Below are 21481 nucleotides of genomic sequence, written 5' to 3'. Positions count from 1 at the left end.
AATTTCAGGGACTTTGAAGTAGGAAAGTAAGCAGTGGCCATACAGACTACGTTGATAGCTCCAGCTAGTTCACCAGAAAGCAGAAGATAGTACTGATAATGACTACTTCTCTTTCCATGAATGGCACCTGAACAAAAAAGCCAATTATTTTTTCTATATACAGTATGTGTTATTTAATCACCTGACCCTTCAGCTGGCTCCAAAAGGAAAAAAATAGCTGGAATATCAAAGTATCTAAACAAGGCTCAAAATATTACAGTTCACCCCACACAGGGATGGATTTCAGCCCACGGTTCAGGTGCTCATGTGAAATGCAGTCATTCCGGCAGGCCTGACTGCGCACAAACTGATCAATGGCTCAGTTACTGTAGTTCACATTTTTCAGACTAAAACCAAAAGGGGATGGCTGTTTTGACCATGGACAGGGTCTCCATAGATAAATAAAAGGTTAAGAGTATCGTCTGCAGAACTTGAGTCAGTACTGGCTCGGGGTTGGGGGAGTGAGGGGGGTGAAGAGAAATTAAAATCCCAGTTCAAAAATTACTAAGTATCCTTCTAATCCTTTCATTTTGAACTGACCGTCTTAAGACTAACTCAGAGGACTGGACACTTCAACCTTTGCTTATAGAAAAGTTGTGAGGCATCATTTCTGACCTTTAAAAACATATAAATTGCCTTAATTGGTGATAAGCTGATTCAAGATGGTTAGAGCCTGAGGTAACTAGGGAAAGCATATATGCAACATGTAAAAGTCTGCCTCAAAACACTGTTTAAATGAAGTTTCATCAGAAGCCTAACTTATTAATAATGCCTCAGGGAAGGCTAATTATTTATCACCTTCCTACTTCACCAAAGAAAGGGGATCAATTAAAAATGCTCTTGAATCTCTTTTAGGTCACATGCCCTACCATTTTTCCATCTAGGAACAATAACGCCTTCTTACAAAAATTCTAACACAAAAGTAAAACCATTCCACAGTCATTATTGAAAATTTTAAACAAATCAGATGGATCATGCATACATGATTAAAACTGTAGTTATTTCTATGCATATTTTATATTCTTATAGTCATCCAGCTTACAGCAACAAAATAATTCATTTTTAGTTATTTATAGCATTATTACTCAGATCCTGTTCTAGAAAAATCAGAATTTTATTTATACAGTATCTACACGCTCTTACAAATACTGGGTTTACATAGATACCAATGCATAATTAAGGTGCTACAACTGACCGCAGATCTGAGCAACAGTACTTTACTGTACTCCCAGGGGAACTGCATTCCAAGTCAATATTTGTTTTTATGACAAGTGCATAAGGCACATTAGCAGGTAGTTGTTTTATAATTATTTCACATCAGTAGGAAAAATGAAGAGCCAAATAATTAAACAGAGCGTGATCACATGGGTGTAAGACAACAGCTTAGCCTTACTAGGCAAAGAGTAAAAACCAGCGAAACCTGAGATTGCTGTGAAACTATAAAAAATCCCAAAGCTTTCCTAAGTGGCAAGGTATCCAACTCCTGCTGAGATCCATATATGACACATGGAGTCCACACACATCTCCTGTGCTGGAGATTTATTCAGAATGACAATGTGAAGAATGGCAATGGGAGCACTCAGTCTGCAATGAGACTGGGTTACCCAATTAAGTATGCTACAGATGCTACTTTTAAGCCATTTCCAAGCACATCAAGGCCTGAAGTTGATTAGTAGAAAGTGATTTCTCTACCGGCTGTGTTAATACAAATTTTAACCTGTAAAAGCAAATAAAGTAACAGCAGTGAGATACGCATTTGCATGGCAGTGTTCAGTCACTATCAAGATGTCTCTAAAAACAGAGCTTTGCTTTAAATCTCCCGGCTGTCTTGGCTTTCTTTTTCCAATTATACTTTTTTTTTTTTTTTTATACAAAGAGAAAAGGAGACCATTTTGTGATGTTTCAGTAATCAAGACCCTACTAAAGTTTACACAACTCACACATTTCTGTTTCAACGAACTGTAACTAGAGGGCACTGTGCTCTTTCTTGTGACAGTACATCTGCAGATATGTCTTTAATAAAATCAAATGAAATAGTGCTTGGTTGCAAAGCACAATGAAAGCATTTGAACTATGGTATGCACAAGTTACATGAAATAAAGGCCAAATGCTCCTAGCTTGAAAACAATGGCAAAGAGCAGCATAAAAATAAGCGCCACTGTTCCAATAACTTGCTCGACCACTCTTCTTTAACAGCTTTTCCATACGCAGTAATCACTGCACCATACACAACACTATGTTTATGGTAATGCTCCACTGTAATACATTTTAGGTTTTTAATTCAGCACTTTTTCTTCTGTCATTAAATCTAGGGCTTACAAAAAGGACTGATCAGACTGACACCTCCAGTTTCTCTCTGAAGATACCGGCAAAGGCAGCAGCCCCGCTTCTGATCTAAATGTACCATCAAAAGGTGAGGGGGGGAATCAGTCTTGATGCCCCTTTTAGGAAAAATAACTAAGGAGGCGACAGTCACAGCCGGCTGCTGGGTTTCAGGATGCAATCCTGTTTTCCACTGTTACTCAGCTGAGGCAGTTTGCTTTGTGCTAACAGATAACTACGGAGTCACGATACAAAGCTCTGGTCACTTAAAACACAGACTGGATGCCAAGCTGGTATTTCAGCAGTTACATCCACAGATCCACGCGCCAACCACGGAACATTTCACAACGTAGCAAACTGGAACAAGCTTCTACAACCTCCTAAATGAAAATATCGCTTACTAATTGTAATTCAAAATGCCCAGCACCTGCTCCTTAATGACCCAAAGTCTGATTTTTAGACCTTGTACTCCACCACCCACTGGTGCCCTGCTGTACACCCAGGGTGTCCTGGAGCAGAGCCTGCCAGCCTCTGTGAGGCACAACGCTGATGGTTGCCTATGAGCAGGCAGTGACACAAACTACAAACACAGTTCTCTGGCTTGACAGGGAAACACTCATTTCCCACACCCCATCACAAATCAGTCAATTCAACACAAAGACACAAAGGCAAAAAACACTTCTATATTACCGCACAACAAAGCTGAAAAAAAGACATGACAAAAATCTCATCTGTCTCTGGGTTCTGCTTTCAAGAGATGCTTTGCAGTGTGATGAAAGGTGCCCAATTGTGTGTATCATCGTAATACAACACTTTCAGGGCTGCATAAATTCGTGGAATGCAAAATTTCACTCACATCAACACCAACTTTGTAGACTGTAGATTTGATTCCTTTTAAGAATCTGCTGACATAGATATGCCTAATTTGTCATTTCCTTATACCCTGGAATATTGATTTTTAAGTTATTCTCTTAACTGTTTTAAGCCAACATCCTTCTCTTGAGAGGGCCTGCGAACAACCAAACTGTTGTGACCTCAGTAAAACAAACCCATGATCTGCAGACTCTTGCTTTTATAGCACAAATCCAAACACTAATGTGTGTACTTCATTACAGCTGCCACCTCTGATTCATTTTGTTCTTTGGACTCAGAAAGAAAACAAGACAGACAGACAGACACGTTTGTTCACATGAAAGAAAAGCAGAAGCCATGGTGGTGTCTGTTGGGAGTCCTGTGATGAAAAACCTATGGGCCTAGAGGTCAGGTTTTCGCTCCGGTGCAGGAAATCAATGGAGGTTGCACATGCATATGTGAAAGCAGAATTTAACCTAGGATTTTTCCGTAAGACTATCAAATCCTTTTTTAAAAATTATTTAATCTGCATTAAGAGCGCTGGGGACATTAATTGCAGGCAGGGATGGAGCACTAGATCAACGAAATTTGCAGTCTCTAAAATATGCCTAGCCTTCAGGGTCACCTGTTCCAGGTATCATTTCTAGTTTATTATCGTGAAAGACCCAACTAATTCAAGTGCTCAGTGTTCACAGCAAGCCATCATTTTCTTTTTAACACTGGTGATTGAAGCATAGCCATTTTATAATCTCTTATTTGGCAAAAAGTTTAATATGTATGAAATAAGATCCCATCTTGACAAGTTCAACATTCATTTTAAATGCTGTTAAGCACATATGATATTGCTAGAACTGTAAAAATACTGAATGATTTCATGTTATTTCAAAAGATGTTTGAGGTCCAGGTATCTACGCCAAGTAAAGCATGTTTTTCACTCTCATGAGCTGATGTAAGTTGAATAGAATACACTCTGCACTGGAACTTCAAAGTTAAGTTAAAGCACGTTAGCAAAAGTAAAAGCTAAAAAATACATATTTTATGTAGTGAGACCCTCAAATTCAAGCCAGTCATCTAAATTCAAATTACTGATGAAAATTAAATGCCCCCATGACAGAACTCTAGCATGGAAGCAATCCAGTTTCATGAAGACAGACCAAACTTACGCCAATATAAAACTATGAAGAATCATATAACACTTGCAAAGGTCAGAACTCATAGCTCACATGACTCTCACTTGATAAAAAGTCTACACCATTTAAAAATCATTTTGATCTAGTATCTTTTTATCTACCAATGAACTTGTATTCTTTCTGAAAATCTTTCACGCAGAACTTTCCCTGATATTACTGTTTGGAAAGTTGCCTTTCCAAAATGGCCCTTTTCTTACAGGATTCCCATTTTCATTGTGAAAGATAAAAATTCTTAACTCTTCAGTGGAAAGATTTATAGTTAGTTTTATAATGATACTATAAAGTAGCTTTTACTTATATTAAGACTTTGTAGAAATGAAACAGTCTTTTATTTAAAACAATTTTACTTATTTTTTTACTTTTTTTCATGTAAGCCCTCAGTATCATTATTACAAAAGTTTGAAACTAGTTGTCATTTTTGTCCCATCACATTGTTGTTTAGAAACACAAGACAGCCAATCTGAATAGCACCTCCATCACATTCATTCTGCAGTATCAAATCAAACCCTATGGTGAGAGTTTCTCCCCCCCCCCCCCCCCCCTTTTTTTTTTTTTTTCGTTAAGGAACAGCAGATATATGGATTTTTTTTCTACGTTAATCCAGAAGCGGATTCAGTGCCTGTTGCCCGCCCTTCGTATGACAGCTCTCACCTTTCAGCTCCTGAGGATGTGCGGGCAATCCGGTAGCGGTGCCAGTCAGTACAACCCCATCAGCCAGGAAGAGCTCAGCAGCCGCAGCGGTCTCGGACACGCTGACATCTGCAGTCAGAGCGTGAGCACTGTAAACAGCAGGAGCGTACCCTGCGGTTACTGTCGGCACACACATTTGTTATCCATCTTGCTGAATGTTTAGACTGCATTTCTTCATCTTCCCCGCTGTCAGAACAACGAAAAGGCAGCCTTTGTGACAGAGGGTAAGTGTCCTGTTTTAAACCGGGCAGTAACATTGCGACATGAACAAAAGGAAAAATCCCAACTTGTTCCATCAGGGAACCGTAATTGATCAGTCTGTTGCTTTGGGTCCCCTGTCTCTAAGGAGTGATTACTAAGTCTGAACTACCAAATGTCAATTGAGACAGCTGCTTACATCTGGAGCACCTGTATTTCAGAAATGTTGAGCACACACAGCGCTCTGACTTCAAGTGGGAGTTGTGGATGTGCAGTCATTCATAAATCAGATTCTGTTGCCTAGAACAGAATTAACACCCTCCATTTCACGAAGTCCAACTCACAGAAAGTATAGTTATTACCTATGATATAATCACAGGAATCATCTTACACAGCAGTTACAAACATCAATTACCTGCAACCTAGCTTTACAGCAGCAGTCTTTGATATACGGGTGATGCACTTCGTCTGAAAACTGTAGCAATAGCATCTTTTAATTTAAACAGTTCTGAACATTGAAAGAATTCCAGTCATTGCTGGTTCAGCACCTGACTTTGCCGTTTCTGTACTTCCATTCAAGAAGAAATCAATGGCTATGGCCAACACATTGGACACATGGACACAATGGAGCCAGCTTCTTTCCTGGACGGACAATGCTCTTAGGGGGGGCACACTGGCCACGTTCAGAGGCAGCACATGTACAGTGTGTTCCACTCACAACGATGGATGGAAAAAGTACACTAACTCCCTTTCTGCAGCTGGAGAAAGGCAGGCCGAAGTAACTAATACATACAAGGAGGTTGAAATGGGACTTAAGAGTAGTAGGCACCCTAAAACTAGCACATGGACAGTAACCATAACACAGCAAGCAGACTACAAAAATAGTTTCTCCCCATATAAAGAGCAGGAAGCTGGCAGCTCTCAGTGGCAGGCATATTTTTCTACAATAAAAACCTCAACCAACAAGTCTTTTAACATTTCCTTCTTAGCTTATGAGTCTGCCTGAAAGAAAAAAAGTTTTCCTTTCTTAAAATGCAAACCCTTTGAACAACAGGAAGTATAATCCAAATATCAATTCATCAACTGTCAAGCCAAAGGGGAAAAAAAAATAATCACATGATTCAATCAATTTTTTTACAAAAAGTCTAATGCAACCTATTTTTATTTTTTATTTTTATATATGTACACACATATATATTAAGAAATCATTAGAAATAAACCACTCTGAAAGGACCTTAAAAGTTTAATTTGACCACATTGCATTGTTTCCTTTCAATTTTGAAATTTATTACCTGTTTATTAGGTATTTAAGATCTTCCAGACTTGGTTATTCTCATGATAACCTAATTAAAATGTACGTGTGTAGTATGTGGGTAATTTAGCATGTATAATACATAAGACTTAAGCAGGTTTTCTGGGGGAAGAAAACCCAAAGAGTGACATCTATATAGCTGAAAGTACCATATGACAGTTATAATAGAGTATCAGCAGAAAAGAAACTGGATTAATCTGTCATAAATTCCTTCTGTTTGATAATCACAGAACATAATCTATACACAGACAGCACTGATTTAAGTAGAAGAAACCAGTATTATTGGCAGGAAGGAAAGGAAAAAAGAGAAGAGATTTTTTTAAATGCCAAAATATTAATTTGGATGCTTTTATAAGGCAACTGCTTGTATAACTACAAATAACCTTGGATGCCTAGCCTCCAGAAACAAAATTTCTTTAAATGTGACAGCCATAGACACAAGTTTACAAAATCTCACCTAATAACAGATGCAAAACTTTTACAGTCTGCACTTATAAATCCTGAAGGTTAAACAACGGCAGACTTCACAGATGCAGCAACCTGTGGCTTACAGGTGCAAATTTATTTTTAAACATAGCCCCTAATAGCACTGCAACACCTTGCTTGAACAATAAAGTACCCCCTATATCATTAACTTTCCTGACACAAAATAGGCATTAACAACAAATATCAGAAAATGGAGGAAAATGTAAGATTATTATTACATGAATATTTACATAAAATATGGCTTCTATTTACCTATGTTTCTTTTTAATATCAGCAAAAATCTGAATGTTCTCTGCTCCAACTTGTTTCCTGTACCGTAGCAGGTTACCTGCACAGGCATTTATAATCCCTTCATCAGCAACATGAGAAAACACAAACCCTTCGGCTCGTATAAAATCAAGACCTGGAAGAAAAAAAAAATAAAAAATTTAGCAGTATCTTAGCTAAAAGTGGAGACCAAAACCCAGAAATCTGTATTTTCTCAGCCCCTACCCGTTTGCTCCGGTGTGGTTCAGGGCAGGCGGCTGCACACCCTGCTCCACTTCTTGCCATGACGTGTCAGCGGGCACATGCTGACAGAGGAGCAGGTAGGTCAAAACACAGCTCCTTTGTCCTAGAGATACGTCCTACCTCCAAAAAGCGTCATTAACTTGGGTGTCTCCCCTCTTTCCAGATACTTTTTCATTGTATTGCTTCTTTCCCAACATCTGTTCCCCTGTTCACATGCCTGAAGTTGGCCATCAGGCCAAAAAGCGTCAAGGACACAGCGGCAGAGGAGCAGCATTAAGTCTTCTTTCTTTAGGAAATCAGGCAAGAAAACACAGCCTGACATTATATACAGCCTGTTTGACTTTCCATCTGAACGTACCTTGCGTTTTCTACACAGCAAGACATCAACAAATTACTTCTAGTGCTGTGCCAAAGGTACAAAAAGGTAAGGTCTGGGACTAATGAAACGTTTTCCACTCTACTCTGAACTTACTCTGACTGTCAACCCTACCATGTCTTAGCAACGTGGTTTCCACTATATTCATTCATTTTCTGCACTATAAAGGTTTTTTGGGGTGGATACTTAAGAGGAAGGTTACGAACAGCACTGACTTCACACAGGCCATTCATCTACTCTCAGGGACCCCCTACACAGCCTTGAAATATCTCTGTGTAGAAATACTGAAGCCTTAGGCCATAGCGTCACAAGCCCACAGCTGTGAGGCTCAAGATTGAATTCTGACCCCCTTATTGTATTCTCTTCTTCTCTCCAGTCTTTCATAGCCTTGAAGTTTATTTCACCTGTCACTCCGTGGGCACGTAAAAGCTCTGCACTCATCTCGTGCAGCCTTCTCTGTTCTTCACTTACTTTAGAGGTCTCTTCCAAGCCCTTCTGAAGCTCTGCGGCTGCTCCAGCTTTGGAGTCAGCCGCACATTTAATTAGAGCTGACATCATAACAAGGAAACCAATGCATTTGAAAGCAGCCATCAAGAATGCAATCTCACCCACCCAAGAACTGCTTAGGCGACACAGGCCTCACCTTAGCACATTTAAAATACAAACATAAATGGTCTTTCAAATGTATTTACCAAATAAGAAGGTGCCTGTTTATTTCAAAATTTCAGTTTCATGCCAAAAGCCCTGAAGTTGCAAGAATAGAAGCTTATGCCCAATACAGAAGAGCCTGTATTGCTTAGCAACACAGACTCCAGCTAACAAGAAACATCACAGATGGATGCCAAATCAAATGCAAGCTGTTGTCCTGTGCCTGGAGATTAGCAGGTGAAAAGCATGGAGTATTCTCAGGATCCAAAGACAAGAATGTGCCACAAGTATAGTTACAGGTGCTTGTAGACACGGAGTAATAAACACAGTACAAATAGCTAGAGTGAGATTTCTGCATCTAGGAACAAAAGCTACAGGTTCTATTTAAATCACCCAAGTTTACAGTACAATTCAGAATTAAACAAGAAAAAATACTTCTCTAATAATAAGACTTGATGAGTCTAGAGATATGTTACATTTTCATAGCAATCATAATGTCTAACTCCGGACAGGGGCTAGTCACCAAGTAATTTCATTTCTTGAAGTCACTGCTTACATGTTGGTTATTGATGCTTAGTTTGTGTTTCCTTAACATTGTAATTTAAGACTTCCTGCTAAACATATAGGATTGTACTTAGCTTAACAAGGCTGCACTCTATCTGGGTTTTTGGGGGCTATGAAAATACAAATTTTAACCAAGTGTAATAGGTGCAGGCACCAAATCATTACCCTTCTGTTTTATGAAGCCATAATCAGATTCCACTAATGAATTCATTTTTTACGCTCATAAAATTGTGAGAATGATACACCACTGCTTACTTTCACATTTGGTCAGTTGAAAAGTTATAGCCATTGACTAGCTAATAGGCAGTCCCATTTCTGACTTATATGGGAACAAAATAATTTTGTAATCTCACTGGAAAACAAGGACAGGAAATTTCCAACAAAGCCTAATAAATAGAACTTCAAGACTACATTAAGAACATGGCATGCAGTAACCAGCCACGTCAGGGCCTGCTCAAGGAACTAGAGTTTGTCTCTTTTTCAAAAGTTAGTGTTACTCCACTTATTTTAATCCTACTTAAACAGCTTTACCGAAACAGCTCTGACGGTCTATCAATGGTAGAGAAAAAGCTTTATTTTCTTTCCTACACATGATAATTTATGATTAAAGGAAAAAACATGTCAGACAAACATTTCTGCTGGGTGAGCAAATATTGCATGACTGAGTTGATGGAGGAAATGGTACTTTTACTTTATCCATTTAAATGCCACATATACGCATATCTGCATTTTAACAGCCCAAAATAGTGAACTGGATGCAACTGATGAGAAGCCCTTTCTCAGTTATGTCCCTTCCTTCAGTTATAAAGTCAAAAGGAGCTGGGAGCTAGGTTTTACTGCTTTCACAGAACTGGAGTCTGGCTGCTGCTGAGTTTTGGACTTCAGGCAAACACCTCTGCCTTTACACAAAGGCAAGATACTGCAGGTAACTACTGGTGGTATCTTCTTTTAGGCACAGTAAATCCTGGCTCCCAGGCCTTCTTGCCTTCCTTATTCAGAAAGAATCTGAAAGACTAATTTTTGTCCTGAAAATGAAAACTCAAGAGGACTATCAACTTTACGTGCTAATAACGCTAGAGGCATACAGTCTTCATGCTGCAAAGACCCTTTACTACTCAGGACAAGGTCTTGCAGCAGCTCCTTCCACACTGAGCATGACCTGCAGGCCTGGGAGAAGTGTCTCCAGCAGAGCTCACAGCAGCCTGCAAGGCTCACTGCCTCGCTCCGAAGCACCTTCGAACACCCCCAAGGCACACACCACCCCCCTGCTGCAGTTTCCAGCCTAGCTGCTTCCTCCCACCCCAGCATTAATACAGTTTCGGTGGCAGTTAAAAAGAACAGAAAAGCAGTATACAATTCTGCCCAATTCTATCTCACCTTAAACAGAATCATGGGCTGTAGCAAGTGCATTTCCATGGAAGGTATCTCTGCTGGTGGGTGAGGCAAAGGAACAGTCTCAGACAGCAAAGCTATATTTAACAAGCGATTGGACAATTTGAAACAGCCTGAAGTTGCACCAGGGGAGGTTTAGATCAGCTATCAGGAAGAATTTCTTCACTGAAGAGGTGGTGAAGCATTGGAACAGGCTGCCCAGGGAGGTGGTGGAATCACCATCCCTGGAGGTCTTTAAAAGATATGTAGATGCAGTGCTTGGGGACATGGTGGGTTTAGCAATCCTGGGTTAACAGTTGGAGTTGATGATCTTTTCCAACCTAAATGACTCTATGATTTATAAAAGACATCAAGATATCTGGGTACCTGGGATATCTTCTGATATGAAGCCTCACTTAATCAGCTACCAACTGTGTCATTATCATTGATGAAGACTAATTCAGAAATGGGATTTCAGTAACATGATTCTTAAAGGAAAAAAAGGCAGTTTCGCAGTCAGGTGGAGATGCAGTTGGACTAACTGATAGCATTTTAAGTTCCCTGCAACGGAACTATTCTATTCTACATTTATAATCTAAATTTATAAGATAAGAGAAGGTAAACTTAAAAATTGAGCCCTGATTCCTGGCAAGTGTAATACAGGCTCACCCAGGTGTAGTGAAGCTGCACTCTACTGTTGACCCTACTACAGTCCTTGCTCCCAGGGACCCAGACCAAAGCTCCAGCCAGAACACAAAAGCACAGCTTGCCTCTGGCCCAGAGGCTTGGGTTTTCCACCCCTTGGAGTCAAGATACGGCAAGGAGGGATACCTGGAAAATCAGAAGTAGTATTCCTGTGCATCACTACAGAGATCCAGCTACATGGACTGTTTCGTGCCAAAGATCAGCAGATGGCCAGGTCAATATTCCACAGTGGCAATTCTTGAAGCCCTTCTTCTCACCATTAACTTTGTCTCCATTAGGCTAAGGGTGGGCCGGTTACTTATTTCTTCTCAATCACTGCTACATGTTGGTAACGCAGAGCATGCAGAACGTGCAAAGCAATAAAGGCTGTATCACCTGCATGTACTCCCGGTATTATAAAGGCTCTGCGTGTCCTCTGCAAAGGCCTACACTGATAAATTAGAGCCAAGCAAAATATCTCACTAACGCAAGGGGAAAGAAAAAACAACCAGCAGCTGAGGGCTTTTGGGCAATTCTTTTACACACAACATTCCCCTCTAATATGAATAATGCTTCGTAATTAGCAAACTTTCAATAAAAGCCATGTAACTCAAAAGTACATCAACAACAAACAAGATGAGTAACATGAAATCAACACAATGGTTAACTTCAGGAAACAAGACACACTGATAAGCAACAAAACCCAAACACTACGCCTAAATCTGACCCAGACTTAGTGAACATATTGTGGACATTCCTGAGCACTGGGAAATGATAACCAGTAATACGTGCTAAACAAAAATAAATAAGGGAGCACATGCATTTTTATCTCCTCTAGAAATGTTCATAGAACCTGCTTATATACATCATTCTGTTTCAACCTCAAGCAGATGTAGTTAATTAAATCAGAAACTACAAACAGGAAATTATACACCTCTAAAAACCACATGGTACACCTGTTAATAATGAACCAATTGAAAAGTAACCCTAGCAAAGAAATTTCTGACTTGCTTCTCCACAAAGAGCAGTTTAGGAAAACACTAAGATAATACAGTTTTTGGAGGATGTCATTTAACTATTAAGGTTGTTTTTCTTAGAGTAAGTATTTGAGATTAAGATGGCTTCCAGTAAAAAATAGAAATACAAAACTGTACTATTCTGTATTGTCTCTGTGTTTTGAAGTCTATGGTTCCTTAGGGACACGACTATATTTTAAATGAAAGTGCTTCATTAAAAGAGTATAAAAATTGAGCAGCAGAGGACTTTAATTTTAAAGGAAAGGTGTGACATGAATCTCCTACACTATTTGTTTACATAATGGCACTATTTTTTGAGTGGGCTAACATTGCCTTATCTGCCCTGAGGAACAGAGGGAAATTCAGCAGCTTTCAACATCATCTCAAAGTCAAAAGCAAAAGATCAGACACAGTGACTCTGTGTGGGGCAGACGGCGGGGGAACATGGGCCCTGCAGCAAAGTCCACCGCAGGAAGATGCCATGTCCTTGGGCAACCACCTCCTTCAGTCCCCTGTGGTGGACCTGTGGCGCTGAACCAAGAACATTCAGCACTGGTGTAACAGTCTGTCAGTAACCTTTTGGAGCTGGGAAGAAGTTGGCAGCCGCTGTTTTGGTTCAATAACTGTTTTTTGATAGCATGAGGAACTGCTTGTTTCTGCCAGAAGCATGGAGTTCCCTTCTTCCTCAAGATAGCCCAATATTTTCCTGCCCCTACCCCACATCTTTGCTGAAGCACCCAGGACAAACATGTTTTTGCTGGCATTCCTTCCTTTAGGTGCCTAATTAAATAAATACAGGTTTCCTAAAGAACCAAAATAATTTTTAAAAACATTTTCCACCTTCTCTGATGCCTCATCCCCTGATTTATTACTGTTATTTTCAGATTTATCCAATACCTTGTCAATATGCTAGGAAAATTCAGTGATTTCATCTGTTACTGTCTGGCTACCCACAACACGTTTCCTCACACAACCATACGTTGCTGATGTTGAGCTCCTACTCACTCTGTAAACCTGCTGACTTCTTCCCCCTCTACAAAACAGAAACATTATCTTCGCCTAGAGACCAACTCACAATTTCCTGTGCAGTTCTCTTCAGAACGGTTATGTCTACCAAAGATAGGAGTTTCCACAGGGAAAAGGAAACTACTGCATAGTAGCAGGAGATGCTACATATGCTTTTTAGCTAAAACACCTTCATCTAGTATTTTTTGCAGTAAAAGCATACAGGGCTTGCTTTATTAATAGCCACCTATTAAAACTGTATTGACAGTAAAATCCCTACTAAGCTGCTACAGAAAAAATTACTCAAAGATCTGCTACCTACAAAGTAGCACTCACTTCACTATGATTTTGCTTGAAGTGATTTTTATTTTTTTTCTTTTTGCTTTCCTGTTCAGTGAACTTGAGACAGTAATTTTTAAAGAAGTGCAACGAAATGCATTAAACACAGGCCCTTCCTAGCTGGTGTTCTCCAGTTACAGAGCAAATAGTGCAGAACACTAGCAGAGCTGCGCAAAAACTAAGCCCTCCAGGAATTCTCTTCCTCATTAATAACTGCAAAGAGGTAAGAGAAATGCATCGGTCCCACACTATATCCCTTGTTTAGTGATAAATTTTGTGCCTACAAGGATTCATAACTCACTAAAAGTGTGACTACTGCTTATACAATTAAGATGCGTAAATATTTTTGCAAATGTTTGTGTACCTCAAGTATCCCACATACACAGAATCCTTAAAAACTAAAACTGGATTCTGTTAGCTTTTTTTTTTTTTTAGGTTTTTATATAGGTTCTACTGTAGCAATAAAAATTAGGTTATGTCAAATAGCTACGTACCCTGAAAATGGCAACTTCTGATTTTAAAGCACTCGAATCTGAGTTCAAAACATACATACTAACAAGAATTTCCCTCAGGAAAAAGGAATTTGAAGACTCTTAGAACATACTCAACATACTTAAAACTGCCACTGCAGATAAGTTAGCCTACATTACTTTACCTGAAGTGTGTTTTTCAATTAACACCAGCATCTTTTAGTTTTACATTCTGACAGAATTCTGCTTATTTATAAAATCTGTACATTTAAAAACGTGCAACCTTACTGTAATCACGTGTACAGTTTTGGCAAAACCAGACATTAACCCTCAACCTATAAAGTATTTAGGAAGTACAGGCCTTCCATATTAAACCAGCCTCCATCTTTAAATCATGGAATGTTACATATGTAAAACTAAAATTGCTTCAGCGAGCAGTAGAAGCAGAAAGGTTAGTTAGTCTAGGATTCATGCAATAATGATAGATTAATTTATATTTAATTCCCCCAAATGCAATTTAATTTTAAGTAGTTTGGCTAGCTGTACACTCAATTTTTTGTTATTATATAAAATGCTTCATTCCATCCATCATTAAAAAAGGCAATGAAAACTTAGTTTTAATGGATAATAGTAGTAGCAACAACATATAATTAGATGCTAAAACAGGATGCTTAACCACAGTGGGTTAAATTGATCCTCAAATATAATTTAACTGAAGTAAATAGAGTTACACCAAAGGTGGCTTTTCGACATGAGTAGGTTTAAACTAATCATTATATTTAGACAGGTTTCACCTAGAAAGCTGTGGCAGTGGCCTTGGGATTTTTAGCTGCCTCCAACTGAAGCAGCGCACAAGTATCATCTATTATAATCAAGCAGGCATCTTTCTCAAAATCTAATTTCTGCTTTTTCAGGGTACAGTGAGCTTTTCATGTCTCATTTTTCATGGTATCTATGTTAGTACAATGCACAATTTGCAGGGAGTAAATGCCATAGCAAACAACAGTAATAACTGATGAGTCATTTCTATTACCTGCAGCAAGAGCAACTGCTATCGCCTGTTGATTTGCGGCGCACAGGATCTGGACGCCCAGCGCGAGGTGCGGGCAGGTCTGTCTCACCGCAGCACTGATGACTGTCATTGCTGCTGTTACTTCAGGCCCAGGACACACCGTGTAAGGAAGATCATGCATGTTTTCTACTATTAAGCCATCCTGCAGAGATTATTATAAAGAAATATGATTAAACCGGGAAAAAAAGGGACTTAAAAAATATGGCGAGTTTACCATCACGCTTGTTTGTGTTGAAAGACACAAGAGTTTAAAGGTTTTCCTTCAAAGGAAGGATTATCTACAGTAAATTGTGTTGATGCATCCAGCCACTTATAAAAGTGCTTTCATCAACAGCATGGTATTTGCAGGGAAATCATAAAGAGAAATAAATGTGATTTTAATTATACATTCATCAATTTGGTTTCCTTTGATCCATCCTAAAATGTGAACTATAGGCGAATGAGTTAAATCTTATACCTCATTAAAAACAGTAAAGTCAAACTTCAATTATCCAAGTGGAATATAGGATATTGAGTATGTTTGGATAACAGAGGATCTAGAGATAATCATGGCAATTTTCAATTCAATTAATGTCAGAAAATGTGTTATTTTGGATAAAAAAAGGAATTTTTTGTTTGACTATTATTGTGCCTATTTGCAGTGTGCCTAATACCACAGTATTAACTATTGATATTTCTCCCATTCCGGAGATTACTTGAAGAAATTCCAGAATTACTTGAAGAAAGATATTACTATTTATTATCTACTATACATCTCACTCCTCATGGACATACTCTTAGCAAACAATGGAGTGGTGATAAAATACTCTGCCGATATAATTTACGCGCTGTATTGAAAATCTTTGTACATTATCTGGTACCTTGTACTTTTCCGATTGTTGTATAGTATATAGCAGGAAGTTTTCAGCACCTGCAAATCGTGTAATTTTATCAAGGACTAATAACGAGTAAAAGTATAGCCTTGAAACACATTTTCAAGCCTGATGTTTTGCATTTGCAGTGAGAATGTTAAAAGAAGCTAGAAATTTCTCACTGGCTTCAATCTAAAAATACAAAAAGTTTAACAGACAAATTAATTGTACGTATAGAAAATAAATTCTGCTCTCTCTGGAGTTTTATCACACATCTTAATCCTTTAAAATGAGAACTTGACAATTGAAAGATACTGTAACTGAACCAGAAGAGAAAGAACATTTTTTTAGGGAAAAAAAATACAACTAGAGATTAAACGAAGAAGTTTGGTTAATAATAACATAGAGAATCAGGAAGAGGGTTAAAAAAGAAAAGGTTTCCTTTTAAAAAAATTTTCATATGTAACGCTTCTTTAATCTTTGTTGTAGTGTAGAAGCCCTTTCGGCAGTAAAAGATAAGACAGTATATAAAATGCAGTCAGCATTTAATGGCTGAATTACAGGCTAAGGCACAGACATCATAACGGCACACCTAACACAGAGGATGGGGAAAACTGAGAATGGAAATAATCCAGTGGAACAATATGGTCAGTCCAAGCACACAACCCACACAGGTTCAGTGCACCCAGGTACAGCTGCCCTCACCAAATGACTTACAGCGGAGTACTTAAATACACAAAACACGTAATACCTTAAAAACAAAAGGACACAACCTATTCATGGAAAAAGCGATCTAATATTACGAGCATCCAACATTAGACCTACAAACTATTTGGTGCCATTCATCAGCTTATTTAATTACAGAATTCCAGTCCAAGAAAAACTCAGCTAGGCAAAGGAAAACCAGACATGAAACTAACCAAAACATCTGTCCTTGATTTTGTTTCTACATCCAACTCAACATGTAATTTAAATTCAACGTATAATTTAACATCCACACGGAGGTAGGCATATAACAAAAACGACAGTCAGTCCTCAGAAAACCCACAGCATTTTCAGAAACTAAAAAAAATCACAAAATTTCAGTTGGTTTCTCTGGAATGAGGTCAGAGCTGTCCCAACAAATGTGAACTGACCAAACGGTCTTGTACCTCAGGAGGCACAACTACCGCATTTTTTATGGTACCAACAGAAAGAGAAATCCTTTTGCCTTATATTAGGTCAGTCTAAGCAAAAATGTAGGGTTGGTCAGTAGTAGCATGTGGCAAAAAGATTGATACAGAACTGTAATATTTTAACAGAAACTCAAAAAATGCAACGAACCTTCAAAACCTGGAAGCCCTTGGTCCTTGGCTCAAGAATGCTCTACTTAGCAGACTTCACCAAAAACGGGGTATCTGGGAAGCTCCAAGCTTATCATAAGGGCAAGGAATTAGGATCCACAAACCAGAAGCTCCAGGCCTTCAGGGAGTCAAGAATCAACTTCAATTGGACACGCACGAAGAAATGCATCTGGGAATGGGACTTGAGATGCTCAGCTCCTGAAGAGCCATGCTAGCAGCTGAAAAAACAGAATAGGCTGACAGAATTCCATAGTAAAACTGGGCTTTCCATGAGTTGCTACTACTTTGACAGCTCAGGATTTGCATAAAGCAAATTATTCCATGAGATATATCAATGAATTAATTTTGAAATTCACTTAAAACCCTAGCCATATTACTGTGCATAAAAATTATCAGAATTCTAGTTTAAAATGCAGGTATGTGGGAGGATTCCAACATTTCTCTTCTGCCTTAATCTTACCATATTCACTTCTCAGCAGATGTCTCTTCCAACGGCCTCAAGGTCCACAGTTACAGTGAGTATTTTTGGTATTACTTTAATAATGTTTTATTCTTTTGGTACCATCTGATAGATTAGGTTCTTTTGCGTATTATGTTTTGTTTAATTAAAAAAGAACAACATATGTTCTATGATACAGAGAGCTGAACTACAGATGCATTAATTCAAAGCTTTCTTTCATATTTTATATAAAAATATAACACCACAGATTTCTGGGCTTACTGAATTGATATGTATATAAAACAGACTTCAGTGCTATCAGACAGCTAATTAAAATGGTGGAAAGAAAACAGTTATGGTAAATTAAAGTTCTTAGAACTTAAGCTTATAATTTAGAAGTCTATGGGAACAGCTACTGTATTACATCATCCAAAGCAGAATTTATTTGGATGGCATGAGATAAAACTATAGCAAATACCTTCTGTGTTCCTTTTCCATTGAAAATTAAGATGATTTAAGTGTTGCTTACATATAATAGCCTTATTATAAGTAATTCTCAAACAATATATTTCCTCGTTGCTTTGAATGACTTCTGAAGTGCTGCATATGTGCGAAGTGCCTCTTGTATCACAATTAGCTACTAGAAAATAGGTCACTTAAATAGCTCCCTTATTATATAGAAAAATAATTTCCTTAGCTTTATTCCACTTACAGAAATGATCTCTTAAAACACTTCAGCTGCACCGACACACACATCACAGCAGAAAAGCCTTCAAACTAGTCACAGAGCCATACACACAACAGGTATAGCAATCATACAAGCTTTAACTCCTTACCTACCTAACATAAGTTTTACCTAGGGCATTTTAACTCCAATATTCCTCATAACAGAAAAGCTTTACCTACAAGCACATACATACTAATACAAACATTTGCAAGTCTAAACAACTATTCCTTCCTACAAGAAGGAAAGAGGAGTTTGTACCACCCCCATTATTATATAGGCTCAGGTATACACTAAGACAGTTGCAGTCTTTCCCACCACTGCAATCATGTGTTCCATATAAAGGAAATCAGGTGCTTTTGTAGAGCATTTATTTGCTACATCTGGACACAGCTTCCTAGCAATTCCTTCAAAAACCCCACCTTCAGCACAAGAGGCTACTGCCTTAGTAGAGGTAAGTAGATCTCTTGTGTTTTCCTGTGTATACCATGGGAGGCAGTTGTGGGGAGATCTGCTATTTTATTCTACTGTGATATAGTTAAGATTTTAAATGTTAACCTCTGTAGTCCAAGTGATAACTGCCTATGTGTTTCTATACAGAAATACTGGTTTGTTCTGTCTCAACTGTTATGAAACTCTTTAAGTACTTTGAATTCAAATTGTCATTGTTGTTATAAGAGTTATGAGCTTGAAACTTTTCATTAAAAAAAAACAACAATATAAACCACATACTAGTAACTCCTTTTCCAAGTACAGAGACAAAAGAAGGGCTAGGAGAATGAGAATAGCAATAAATGTATCTCTAGAGACACTGTTAACAATGCAAAATTTTAGGTTTGTTTTTTTTATAAGGAGCACCATAATATTTGCAACTTAATGTAGTGTTTTAATTTTGAGTGGTCTTTTTTAAGAAGTATCTGTATCTCTAACTGCCTCTAATGTGAGGTAATGGCAATTGGTAGTAAAGTGACCTATATCACAGAAATTAAAGGGAGCTTGTGCTTTATTTTCTGGCTACAAAGTAAGCATCACTCAGGCTGAATGCAATGAATAAAAGTTAACTTGAATATATATGTTTCACTCTTCTTAAACAAAAGCAGATACAGATTAGAGGGATCATAATGCCTCATAGCTTGCTGCTTACAAAATCTTGTCTAGGGAATTTCATTGTTTAGCAATATACAAGTACAAAGCATATACATTTTGAGCACAGATGGCTTCCTAACTGAGCACTCACTTGTTTTCATTACAGTGCTCTAATATAACAAATCTTTCATATTATGTTAGGCTGCTAATGTGCCAGACAAGTCACCTTTTTTGGAATATGCTGGGTTTTACTTCCAAGTGCAATGCATATTGAATGAGTGAGACCATATACTTCATTTTTAAATGTTAACACCAATTAAAGTAACGAGACAATATGTAAACATGTAGTAGCAGCAAGATGGTTACGTATCATCTTAAGGGCTACTTGTAGGCAGCATTTGGAAATTCTGTTAGTAGAAACATCTGTGGAAAAAACCTTTATGTTTCTGGTTCTCTTTCACAAGAAAAACAGACAGATTCAGAGTTTGTTTGGGGTACTGAGGAGGAAACCCAAATATATTCCCATTATAGAAGCAGGATAGTTACTTTGGAAGATTAGATATCTCTGTGCAAAAGCCAGGAAGCTCCTGAAGTATCTCTCATGTGAACTTGCATTTCTCTCAAAGTACCAGGAAAAAACCTAAACAAGTGAATTGCAGAAAGTGTTAGCCAACCATATCAATACTTAGGGAAGCTCTCCTCATTATCTCTGACCTTTATGGCATTAATAAAGGATTTGTTATATTGCTATTAACACTATTGTGTACAGATCTTCAGAATGAATATGGGTGTGAAATGTATACTGATGTTCTTGTGACTTCTACAGGAATTAGACTAAGCATAACTTTACGCCCTGAATTTGTCCAAATCTATAGAGAAATGACACAGATTATGTGAATGCAGTATCTGGGAGGTAGGTTTAAACATGTATTTCAGTTCAGAGACTGCAATGCAGTAGGAGAGAAGGTAAACCAGTCAAACTGGAATAGCAGAATTTAACAACTGTTGAAAAGACAAAGTATAAACCCTAAATCAAAAATTTTTGTGCTAGTACTGATTTTTAAAGCTTGTCTTAAAACTGTTCTAGCTTTGTGCGTGTCAGCAGTGAATGTAACTGCTTCTATATCCCCCCTCACCTTTAGGCATATTTGGCGTTTTCTCCCTGCTGCTGAAGATTTCAATGTATAATTAGTCTGTAAGGGAAATGTATAAACAAGCACTGGAATGTGGGGCAATGGTTTTACAGACCACTTGTGTAACCACTTCTGCTAACACAGGAAGACAAAAGACTAGTACTTGTCACTCTCCTGATGCAGATCAAATTATGTTATACCTCATGTTGGTACTGTAACTGTAAAGGCAAAAGACAAAGTCACAGTACAGAACACAGAGCTATTGTGTGCCCCTTCTTTCAATGGGGATGCAAAGGAATAAAAGTTACTCATTCTGTACAACTTGCAGTTAGATTATTCTAACTGGGTGGACATCTTGCACATGCTCATCTGGTTCATAGGCACTGAAGCCTGCCTCTGTAAACATCATTCTTCCACACTGCTGTTTAGCCTTTCAACAGTTCTGTTCTCAGGATTTTTTCCTAATTTAGCCTTACTAGTGCTCTGCCCATAACCTACTTGGCATGACTCGCCTTGCATTTTGACCCTGGCCTTCTACAACTTAAGACTAAGCTCTTATATTCATCTGTAAAGTATCATTCCAATTTATGCCATTAAAAAGGTTTCAGCTGGCTTGCTGTTAAAGTTTTGCAGCAAACAGCAGCTCAAAGCAATGACTACTTGTTCTTAGGACATTGTCAAACCTTGGACATTAGGATGCCACCTTACCATGCCAGAAAATGTACATAATGCTGTAGGTAGGGCAAAGAAAAAGCACATCA

The 21481-nt window shown here is 38.3% G+C and overlaps 1 protein-coding gene across 4 annotated transcripts in view; it reads right to left on the bottom strand.

Moving 5' to 3' along the window:
* The window catches only part of LOC308073086 (uncharacterized protein F13E9.13, mitochondrial-like), a 53983-nt gene that overhangs the window by 30432 nt on the left and 2070 nt on the right, over nucleotides 1-21481 (bottom strand). For all 4 annotated transcript variants that reach the window (XM_080410842.1, XM_080410841.1, XM_080410839.1 and 1 more), the window contains exons 3-5: nucleotides 15106-15286; nucleotides 7342-7492; nucleotides 5055-5182 (exon numbers count right to left, since the gene is read on the bottom strand). In XM_080410842.1, the coding sequence (XP_080266968.1) occupies nucleotides 5055-5182; nucleotides 7342-7492; nucleotides 15106-15286 (460 nt within the window). The remainder of the gene's footprint in view (nucleotides 1-5054; nucleotides 5183-7341; nucleotides 7493-15105; nucleotides 15287-21481) is intronic.

This window comes from Falco punctatus, assembly GCF_963210335.1.
Source record: "Falco punctatus genome assembly, chromosome: 14".
NCBI lineage: Eukaryota > Metazoa > Chordata > Aves > Falconiformes > Falconidae > Falco > Falco punctatus.
This window is presented reverse-complemented; position numbering and strand designations above follow the sequence as displayed.